Below are 11,243 nucleotides of genomic sequence, written 5' to 3'. Positions count from 1 at the left end.
GCTGGCAGACGTGGGGTAGAGGCAGCCCTGGCCCCAGCCAGGGAGCAGCCCCACCAGGGCACAGTGCATCATCCTGTATGTCCCCTCCTTCCCCAGCCAGGGAGCTGGCCCCCCCAGAGCAGTGCCCCGACCCCCAGCCGGCCTGCGTTGCCCCAGGACTTTGACTCTCAGACTTGTACAGTCTCCGTTTCCCAAGATTGAATCATTATTTAAAAAACTGTATAGAAATCACCACTCTCCCATCATTCAGTGCGTCTGGGCCAGCCTCTGGCCGGCCCTGGGCCCCTCGCCCAGCTCCAGCCTCAGCGGAACCGCTTCTCCCACACGTACAGCTTCCCCGCAGGCACCTTCCAGAAAAACACGCTGGTGCCTTGGCTCATGTTCCCCTGCACGGAGGGGAGAGGAGAAGGTTGTCAGGCTGCCCTGCCCTGCCCTGCCCTGCCCTGGGCAGCTTCCCTCTGCCTGTCACCCAGGCCCCAGTCTGCCAAGTCCCCCCACCAGCCCTCCTACCCACAAAGAAGGACCAGAGCTTCCAGGGGTGCAAGTAACTTTCGGGATTTACTGGTACTGCAGGAGTCCTGAGTGGGGCGTGGCCTCATCCAGAAGAGGCGTGGCCTCTTAAGGTTTAAAGGTCCTGGGGCACCAGCTGTGGTTGGGAGACCCATGGCCTTTAAAGCAACCGGGGGCTCCCAGCTGAAGAGGTGGCTGGGAGCCCCCCGGGGGGGGACCCTGAGTTTTGCTGCTGGGGCCGGGATTTAAAGGGCTCTGGGCTGCCCACAGCTGCGGGAAGCTTTGAGCCCTTTAAATTCCAGCTGTGGCTGGGATTCAAACAGCCCTGGGCTGCCCGGAAGCCAGTGCGGTCTGGCATGGCGTACTGGCTCTTGCCGGTATGCCGTACTGGAACAGATCAGCTTACTTTCGCCTCTGAGCACTTCCCAGCCCTTTTATAACCCACTCTGAGATGAGTGCCAGGCACGGCTGCCCCACACAGGGCGTCGCAGCACTATGGTGCCAGGGCGAGGTTGGGACGTACCTCCTTGACGTACCTCCTCGAGCAGCTGGCTCCAGCAGCCTAACTAGGGGGAGTAGTTGGGTGGGTAGGGGGGGAGGCCACCAGCCTGCAGGGGGGGCCTGCAAGCCAGCCTCTTCCCAGCGCCCTCCCTGGCCTTCCCAGGGCCACTTCCTGTCTGAGCCCTTCTGGGCTACGTAGTGTTAACGGGGCCTGAGCCAGGCAGCTCAGTCAGGTCCCAGGATCCCCAGCTGCCCCCTGTCCATTCCCACGTGGCCAGAGCTTCCTGCTCCTGCCCCCAGCCCTACAGCAGGGCAGACGAGCACCAGGAGAGCAGCCTTTCTCCTGGGGACAGAGCTGATGCTGCCTAGTGAGATGGCCAAGAGGCTGCCAAGCATCTGGGGAAGAGGGGAGCCCCAGGAGCCTGTGCGAGGGGCAGGGGGCTAGCTGTCAGCAGAGCCAGGACTAGCTCCATGTCAGGCTGGGAGGTGGGGACAGATGGGGCCAGAGCCTAGGATCGTGGCTCTGCCAGCTGCAGCAGGGAGGGGATGATCTGTCCCCCATCCCACTCTGTCATCCACTCACTAGGCCCAGAGGTGTTCCACCGGTGGTCAATGCGGGTGGGGGGTGATTTGTTCCCAGCACCAGCCCCAGGAGGGCTGCAACTACCCTGGGGGACAGTGCCTCTCCCTGGCGCGGCTCCTTTCCCTTCCCAGACCCGTGAATGCACCAATACCCCAGTTTGACCGTGGCCACATGGGGGCTTTTCCCCTATTTTCACATAGAGGAAACGGAGGCACATACAGGGGTCATAAAATACTACAAAAATTCACACTTTGTCACAGGGACCAATCCCCTGGTTTTGTTGGTTCCTCCCCCCGGCTGATCTGACCCAAAGTTGCTCCATTCACGATGGCACTTCCTGAAGGGTGGGGCTTTCAAATGTGATGAGAAGGCCCAAGCTGAATCCTAGTATGTTATAGGAAATGCATTCCTGCTGTGAGGCGCTCACAGTCAGGGTCATTGGGACCCCGTTGTGGTGGGTGTGGCACAGACACAGAGTGACTAAGACCAGGCCAGAATAGCAGGGGGCTGCAGGTCGGGATTGAGGGGCACTGGTGAAGAAGGGGGTCAGGCAGCCCCTGCTCTCACTCTGCCCCTGGTCCTGGTGCATTCTGGGTGCATTTTCACTTCTCTGGAGGCCCCATCACCTCTGCCCAGACCAAAATCCCAATCAACTGTGCCCTGTGGCTGCAGGGATGTCACCGCCTCTGGGTTCCAGGACTGGCAGACTGTTAATGGTTCATTCGCTTGGGGATAAGAGGCTGGAGCAGCCCCTGAAAGAGAGAGAGGCAGGAACCTCTCAGCTTCACAAACACCCGGGAACTGCTCCTTACCCTGGCACAGAGTCACCACAGGTGAGTGGGACCATAGACCTGTACAGGCAACCCTGGCATCACATGGCCTTAGAGTAGCCTTCTTATTGTGGGGTATCTGAGGAGCACAGGGGCTGCACACAGACGAGTGAGTTCTGGTAGGGTCTCTGGTGAGCACAGGGGCCGCTCACAAATTGGTGAGTTATTGTAGGGTCTCCGTGAGCATAGGGACTGTGCACATACTGGTCAGTTATTGTAGGGTCTCTGGGGAGCACAGGGACTGCGCACATACTGGTCATTTATTGTAGGGTCTCTAGGGAGCACCGAGGCTGCGCACAGACTGGTGAGCTGTTGTGGGGTCTATACAGTGTTTGCTATTTGGGCAGGGCTGGGAGCTGGCAGCTGGTCTCTGGGGTTTGGAGGACACAGTCACAGGGAACTGATGGGTTTCCTGCCTCACAGGTGTCCCTCGCACTGTCCTGCTGGAAGCTGTGAAGGCCCATCCCAGCCAGCGATGCTGATCGTGAGCTGTCCCTCCAAGCTGCGGCTGCTGGAGGGGATGCTATGGTGGGGCCTGCCTGACATGCTGCCGGTGACAAGGACTCTCTGGTCCCCGCAGGGCCAAACTCTCCCACCCTCAGGCTGGACAGAGCGCAGGGGAATGTCCCTTGGAGTCCCCTGGGAGATGGGGCACATATTGGGCTGGAGTGCAATCCCCTGGGTTGGGAGTACATGGGGGGCTGGCCCCTCCACCTGGATGGGCGTAGCAGTTTTGGGGCAAGACCCTTTCTGCAGGTCGGGGGGGCAGCAGTTCAGGGGCCAGGCAGGCTCTCATAGTTCCACAGGGGATGTGCTGTACCCCAGCTTGTCACCAGGCCCCTGGGAGTGACCCCTGTAGTGGGCCGGGGCCCGAGGCTGCACACAGCTCACAGGGGCAGGCCTGTGACCTCCACCACTGGGCCTTTGACACCAGCCCTCCCATATCTCTCGGTGGCTCCCTGCAGCAAATGCAGCCGAGCCAGACACCCATGGGAGGCTTGGACCGGGCCCCTGCGGTGTGTGTTGGCAGAGACCCCGGCAGCCTTTGCAAAACACAGGAGCGGTTGATTAGTCACCTGGCTACAGACTCCTCAGGTTACCACAGGGAATCAAAGGTTAAGCCAGCCTGGCCAAGCCTGGCCAATGAGCCAGCCAAGAAGTCACAGGCCCCATGGCTGGCTCTGGCTCTGGCTCTGTCTGTTGTTCTTAGGCCAAGGTGAGAGCTGCTGAGACCCCTCAAAAGCCGGCTCTTAGCCCTGTATCCTGATCCCTCGCAGCCACGGATCTTCAGCTGGGGGCCTCTCAGCTGCAGAGCTGTGAGGGGGGAATCTCACTCGCTCCGTGTGATCGTCCACCCCAGCCATTGGGGTTTCCATGGTCTCTCCAGACCCTATTTGCACGTGTGTAGACTTTATTCCCTTGGTTAATGAGGCTGGTCTCCAGCTGGGCTGTTAATTGAGTCACAACCTGTCCCTTCCCTTCACACGCTGCGCAGAGCAGTACAGGACACAGAGGGAAACTGAGGCACACAGGACTCAGAAAGAAATGACAGAAAGCTTCTACTTCTTCACACACGCCCCCCACACTGGGTTAGGGGTAGTAGCAGGAGAGCAGGCCCCTCCCCCAGGTTAGAGGTAGCTGGGAGGCCTCCGCCTAGGCCTCCTCCTCATTCGCCCCCTGCCTACCAAAGTCCAAACCCAGCAGCAATGCCTGCTGCTCACCCAGCGTAGACGCCAGGAGCTGCCCATCCAATCAGAACACAAACGGGCTCTGTGCCAGCCAATCTCAGTATGGGCAAGCTTTGCATAAAAATAATGAACATGTGGGCGGCTCCATGACAGCCATTCAGTGTGGGACAGCTGGATGCCTGCCAATCATGGCTCTGACCACCACCACCTTCCACCCCCCGGTTCTGAATTTCCTCCTGGTCCTCACCAGGGATGGCTCCAACCACCCCACCCCCCCAGCTAAACTCTTGACAAAATGGGCATTTATATGAACCCGATGTGTGCCTCAGTTTCCCCTGGCTAACCAGTGGTGGAAGCAGATTAAGTTTGTTCACAGTGGTAAGCAACACAGGCAGTTTGCTTTCAGTTAGTGCTGGCGGTGGGATACTGAATGTGCCAGTAGCAAAGCACAGTCTGTCAAAGGAAACAGCAAGAAATGGTGTATAACCACCACCCTAAGAAGCACATCACAAACCTGTGCAAAGAGAAAGGGAAAAGTTCAAAAGGACGCAGCTGATTGCAGGCTGAAGAAGGGTGATGGACTCAACAGCAGGTTCCAGACCCAGGCAGGGTTTCATGAGGGTCCGAGAGTGACAAGAAGCAGCAGCAGGGTGTCCTCACAACCTGGTTCCCTTCCAATGGATTTGAAGTGGTAGGAGTTAGTGTGGGAAGCAAAGGCACTAGCAGACTATAAGAGGGAACCAGCTGTCTCTGAGAAGTAGCAAAAACCTGAAGAAATGCAGCAAAAGCTTGATCTGGAGATGTGGAGGTGAGAGAACCCATCAAGGGGTAAGTGGGCAAAGGCCCCAGGGATGCTGGATTCCGCAGGGAGCTGGATACCAAATTGTCTGTTTAAGGAGGAGGAGGGGCCGTAGACACCAACCTCACTGCCTTTGAGATGGGTTGTGATTTGAACCTGGCTGACTCTGCAGACCGGATCTGCTGTCTCACCCCCATACTCGGTCCCCCAAAGCCATAGAGCCGTACAGCCAGATGGACGGCGTTAATACTGGGGGCTGGGAACTGTTCAAAAAGGCTCCACTGCTTATGTTTGACCTGACACCTGAGGCTTATATAAAAGGGTTTTGGGGCATGCAAGAGATCCAGGCTGTGACCTAAATGGAAGCAACCTGCCTTCTGGGAGAAGCCCTCCCGCCGTCTCCAATCCCAGTGCAGACACAGGACTCGGCGAGGCCGGTAGTCATGGTTCTCCTGGACATGGGCTCTGACCTCCTTCTGAGACTTTCGGTATCACTTTCAGACAAAATCCAGTCCCCGATCCTGCCCCAGCCAAGGGTTTGAACCCCAGGAGTCAGAGGCTCAGACTGGAGGTGACAGTGAAAAGGCAAATAGCTCGGCCGGCAGGGAGCAGGGTTTCCCACGTGCCTGTAACACTAAGGAAAGGCTGTTAAGCTCAGGACACCTGTCTGTCTGGAAGTAGACCCTTGTACTTGAGTGGGGCCGAGGAACATCCCCCACAATCTCCACGGGGGACATGTGAGTCACACGGGCTCCGCAGAACTTCCCTGAGGCTGTGGCCAAGGGAGCCAGCTCACAGCCTGCTCTCCCCGGGGAAACAGAGTCAGAGCTGAACCTGATGGGAGCTGAGACCCCAGCTGAGCATGGGCAGACACGGGCAGGGCATGGCCAAGGTTAAGACCTGAAATCGCGGCCTGCCAGCAGGGGGGTCCTGGCCTGGGGTGAGGGCAACAGATTAACCCCAGGAGGGGAAATGGATTCCTGGTGTACACACAGCCCTAGGGCTGGGACACAACCAGCGTAGGGGAGCCCCCTGCATCACCAGACCCTGGGACACCAGCGCCCCAGAGACATGGCTGGGTTAAGACCAGCTGTCATAAACAGATAGTTAAGGGTTAATGTCTCTTTCACCTATAAAGGGTTAACAAACAGTGACCTGCAAACACCTGACCAGAGGACCAATCAGAAGACAAGATACTTTCAAATCTCGTGGAGGGAAGCCTTTGTTTGTGGGTTTTGGGTTTGGCTTTGTTCTCTCTGAATCCTGGACGGGGCAAGAGGTGTAACCAGGTTTCTGCCAATCTCCCTGCTATAGTCTCTTATCTGTTCAGAATTGTAAGTAGAAAAGGCGGTCATAGCCTTTTAATTTGTTTTCTTTTTCATTTGCATATGTGTACTTGCTGGAAGTAGCTTAAATTGTGTTTCTGCTGGAGAAAGTTTCTTTCTATTGTTTATAAGTTGAAAAACCCTGTAACTGTTTACCAGCTAAAGTGCAGAGATAAACCTTTTACTTTTTTCTTTCTTTTTTTTAATTAAAAGCTTTACTTTAAGACCTGTTTAATTTTCTTTTCCCCCTTGTTGAGGCTCGAGGGAATTGAGTCTGTACTTAACAGGGAAGGAGAAGGAGGGGGAGAAGGGTGGAATCCCTTTGTTTAGGGCTTGTCTACATCAGAAAGTTGCAGCGCTGGTGAGGGAGTTACAGCGCTGCAACTTAGGAGGTGTACACATCTGCAGGGCACCACCAGCGCTGCAACTCCCTGTTTGCAGCGCTGGCCGTACTCCCGTTTTGTCTCGGGTGTAGAGGATCCAGCGCTGGTGATCCAGCGCTGGTAATCAAGTATAGACACTTACCAGCGCTTTTCTTGACCTCCGTGGAATAAACAGGTATCCCAGCATACCTGAGGAAGCCTCTGGTAATCAAACTGGTCTCCTTCCCCAGCTTGCTCTCGCGTTCCCCGAACCCCGAGCAAGCAGGTCTCCTTCCCTGAGGTTTGCTGGGTGGTTCCGGGAACGCGAGAGCAAACCGCGGCGAAGCTGGTCTCCTTCCCCGGTTTGCTCTCGCGTTCCCCGAACAAGCAGGTCTCCTTCCCTACGGTTTGCAGGGTGGTTCGGGGAACGCGAGAGCAAACCGCGGCGAAGCTGGTCTCCTTCCCCAGCTTGCTCTCTCGTTCCCCGAACCTCCGAGCAAGCAGGTCTCCTTCCCTGAGGTTTGCAGGGTGGTTCGGGGAACGCGAGAGCAAACCGCGGCGAAGCTGGTCTCCTTCCCCGGTTTGCTCTCGCGTTCCCCGAACAAGCAGGTCTCCTTCCCTACGGTTTGCAGGGTGGTTCGGGGAACGCGAGAGCAAACCGCGGCGAAGCTGGTCTCCTTTCCCGGTTTGCTCTCTCGTTCCCCGAACCCCCGAGCAAGCAGGTCTCCTTCCCTGAGGTTTGCAGGGTGGTTCAGGGAATGCGAGAGCAACCCGGGAAAGGAGACCAGCTTCGCCGCGGTTTGCTCTCGCGTTCCCCGAACCACCCTGCAAACCGCAGGGAAGGAGACCTGCTTGCTCGGGGGTTCGGGGAACGCGAGAGCAAACCGGGAAAGGAGACCAGCTTCGCCGCGGTTTGCTCTCGCGTTCCCCAAACAAGCAGGTCTCCTTCCCTGCGGTTTGCAGGGTGGTTCGGGGAACGCGAGAGCAAACCGCGGCGAAGCTGGTCTCCTTTCTCGGTTTGCTCTCGCGTTCCCCGAACCCCCCTTGAAGCCGCCCAACAGCGCTGCAGTGTGGCCACATCTAACACCACTTGCAGCGCTGGTTGCTGTAAGTGTGGCCACTCTGCAGCGCTGGCCCTATACAGCTGTACTAATACAGCTGTAACAACCAGCGCTGCAAAATTTTAGATGTAGACATGGCCTCAGATTCACAGAGCTTGAATCTGTATAATTCTCCAGGAGCCCAGGGAGGGAATACCTGGAGGGGAGGAAAGGGCAGGGAAATGGTTTATTCCCCTTTGTTGTGAGACTCAAGGAGTCTAGGTCTTGGGGTCCCCTGGGAAGGTTTTGGGGGGGACCAGAGGGTATCAGGCCCTAAAATAATTCCTGATTGGTGTCAGTGCTACAGATCTAAGCTGGTAATTAAGCTTAGGGGAATTCATGCTAATACCCATATTTTGGACGCTAAGGTCCAGAATTGGGAATTATATTATGACACCAGCCTTGCGGGGGACACACCTACACCCATCCCCCAAATGCTCAAGGGGTCACTCCTTACCCCAGCCTAGGGGTCAGGACACCCCAGGGTGCAGCCAAGGAAGTGGGGGATCATGACCCTCCTCACTCCCTGTCAGATGTGAGGCCATCACCACAGCCCCACACAGCCCCAGGCCTTGGGCACATGCTGCCAAGGATTTCCCATCCTGCTCCGGGGCAGGGCTGAGTCAGCCCTAGAGCTTCACCAGGGGGCAGGGGCAGCCCAGCCTGGCCAAGGAACCTCCTTGGTCCCAGGATGGGGAGAGCAGGGGGAGGGGCAGCCTGTGACCCTTTGGTATCCTGGGATGGGCAGCCAGAGGTCCTTGACCCCAGAGCCGTCCCCTCTGAGGGGCTGGTGCTTTCATGTCAGGGAGCTGAGCTTAGCCAAGGCCCATGGGCAGCGATGACTCTGCTGGGCCTGGACTGGGCCCTGTCAGACAGCCCCTGTGCTGAGGCTGTGGGAGTGTGTCGACCCCCTTCCCCCCCCGGGGTTCACCTTCCCCCCATGTGCCACCTCCTGGCTCGATCCCCTCCCCCCACAGGTCTCACCCTTCTCCCCATGTGCTGGGGCCTCGCTTGATCCCCTCCCCACAGGACTCCCCTTTCTCCCCCACCCCAGGTCCATCGCCCCTCAACCTCACCCTCCTTCTCCCTGTACCAGGTCAGACCCCTCCAGCTTCTCTCCCCTCCATGGGGGGCACTGGGGGGAATGTTATGGGGGCTAGAGCCACCCAGGATTTGCCATAGCCTCCCCTCCCAGTGCAAAGGCCAAATGTTACGCAGCAGCAGGGGTGGCAATGCCGTACCACGCCCCCCCGTAGCTCTGGGCTGCTGCTGGCGGCAGCGCTGCCTTCAGAGCTGGGTGGCACACCCTCCCCCACAGGATACTCTCCATGCCCCCCACCAATTTCTGTCCAGCCCAGTTCAGCCCCACAACCATGAAGAGGATGGCGCTGCCAGACCCTGCTCCCCTCCTATGCCATGTCATACTAGCTCAATCTCTGCTCCCCGGGCTCACTCCCTTGTACCAGGCCAACTTCCCAGCCCCTGGCTCACTGCACCCCATCCCCCAAGCTGAGTCAATCTCCCCCTGTGCTCACACCTCCCATGTTGTGTCACTCCCCACTCCCCTCCCCTAGATTTACCCCTTCCCCTGCCCATGCTGGTTCTATTCCCGCCACCCCAGCCATGGGGACCCCCTCCCCTTGCCAGGCCAATCCCCTATCTGCTACCCCACCCCACCCTGCATCTCATCCCCCCCTTCCCTGTGTTGCAGGCCTGACAAGGGGCTCAGGCTGGCCCCATGTCGCCCGCCAATGCCATGCTACTCAACGACACCTGGATGTTTGGGGGGAACAGCTGGAGCCTGCACTACCTGAGCTTCCTGATCCGCCACTTCCCCAGTGCCTGCCTGCTGGACCCTGAGGGGACCCCCATCTCCTGGTGCCTCTCTGACCCGCTGGCTGTCCTGACACACAGTTACACCCTCCCACAGCATCGTGGCCTGCGCCTCATGGGGTGCACAATGGGGACGCTGGCGGCACAGCTGCATACCCACAGCTTCCCTGTTTACACCCGGGTGCTGCTCCACAATGAGACTTCACTGCACAACCTGCAACGTCTCAGCTTCCGCATCCTGCCTGGGGTGTTCTACCTGCTGGTGGTGAGGCCTGGGTTCGCCCAGTCCCAGCCAGCCAGTGCCCTGGACTCAGCCCAGGACCCTGTGCCCAGCTCTGGGGAACAGCCACGCGCCCAATAGCACACGGGGAGGGGAGAGGTGAAGGGGACACAGCCTAGGGCCCTGCACCCAGCTCTGGGGGACAGCCACACACTGCCAGCATGTAGCCCTGGGGGAGGGGAGGAGAAAGGGACATGGACCAGCCCTGCCCAGGGACCTGCCACCCCCCAGAACGGGACACATTGACCAGCCACCACGGGAGCTCAGCTGTCAGCCCTTGGGAAGCCGGGGCCTGGTAGAGGAGACTTTTTCATGTTCCATTATCCCCTGGAACAGGGCAGAGGCTCAGTAGGGGGTGCTCTCCCCTGGCAGTCAGTGCCGAACCTGAAGAGACCAGGGTGAGGGCTCAGCAGGGGGTCTCTCCCGCTCCCTTCCCCAGGCAGTTTGAGACTAGCTTAGTTGAAGTCAACGCATCTTAGATTGAATTAAAATTCCTTACTTCGTTCAGCAGTGGACATGAGAGCGATCTGGGATCAATTTATCGCATCTACACTACACGCGATAAAGTGAACCCCGATAGTGTAGACGTACTGAAGGAGAATTTTCTGTAATAGTTTTGCTACCGGTGTGCCTCAGTTTCCTTCTGTACGTTGCATGTCTTCCCAGTGGGTGCCAAAGGGTTAAAAAGCTGCTCCTAGGGCAGAGCAGGGACTGGGGGGAGGGTGTCCCATGGCTGGGGGCAGGACCTGGGCGTTCAGGATCAAAACCAGGTCAACGGAGGCTCCACAAAGAAACAGAGTTGGGTTTTGGTGGGACTCAGGAGCTCCCAGCTGGGACTGAAAGAGACGGAGACAGGATCCAGTTTTGGCTCTTCAGCAGCTCGGCTGGGTGGGGCCCTGACCTGTGTCTTCACCTTCACTTCTCTCTGCAGCCCCAGGGACCCCCCAGGCCGGGTTCCCAGGGACAATAAACCATGTGCTGTGTGGAAAAGGCTTTGGGATGTCATTACAAACACTGGCTGGGGGACACTGGTCCCCACAGAGGAGCCAGGTCTCTCCAGGAGTCTGGCTCAATGCGACGTGCCGGGCAGAGCTCGTGGGGTGAAGCAGGAGGGCCGGAGCCATGTGCTCGGTCCTGGAGGAAGAGAGAGTCCCCTTGGGGGGCTGGCACGCCACAGGGTTCCTCCAAGGACTGGTTTAAAAGCTGGGGTGTAGCACTGATCCTGGGGAACCACAACAGGGAGCAGCGCTGTGGGTCCCAGGCCAGTGTGGGGTGTCTCCTTCACAGCCAGAATCGGCAGCAGAGAAGGGCGGGCACATCTGCTGGCAGACGTGGGGTAGAGGCAGCCCTGGCCCCAGCCAGGGAGCAGCCCCACCAGGGCACAGTGCATCATCCCGTCTGTCCCCTCCCTCCCCAGCCAGGGAGCTGGCCC

General features: G+C 58.3%; 1 protein-coding gene across 1 annotated transcript; it reads left to right on the top strand.

Annotated features, from left to right (window-relative positions):
* The first annotated feature begins 9,395 nt into the window (after window positions 1–9,395).
* Window positions 9,396–11,234, top strand: LOC115651473 (glycine N-acyltransferase-like protein 3). Its single transcript, XM_030562563.1, has one exon. The coding sequence runs from the start codon at window positions 9,437–9,439 to the stop codon at window positions 9,890–9,892; it is 456 nt and encodes a 151-aa protein (XP_030418423.1). The 5' UTR covers window positions 9,396–9,436; the 3' UTR covers window positions 9,893–11,234.
* The last annotated feature ends 9 nt before the right edge of the window (window positions 11,235–11,243 follow it).

This window comes from Gopherus evgoodei, chromosome 4 (genome assembly GCF_007399415.2).
Source record: "Gopherus evgoodei ecotype Sinaloan lineage chromosome 4, rGopEvg1_v1.p, whole genome shotgun sequence".
NCBI lineage: Eukaryota > Metazoa > Chordata > Testudines > Testudinidae > Gopherus > Gopherus evgoodei.
Note: the sequence above shows the minus strand (reverse complement) of the source record. Positions and strands in the feature narration are given on the sequence as shown.

Bases quoted from the DNA above. Each gene is read 5' to 3' on its own strand.
- LOC115651473 (XM_030562563.1), top strand. From the start codon at position 9,437: ATGTCGCCCGCCAATGCCATGCTACTCAACGACACCTGGATGTTTGGG.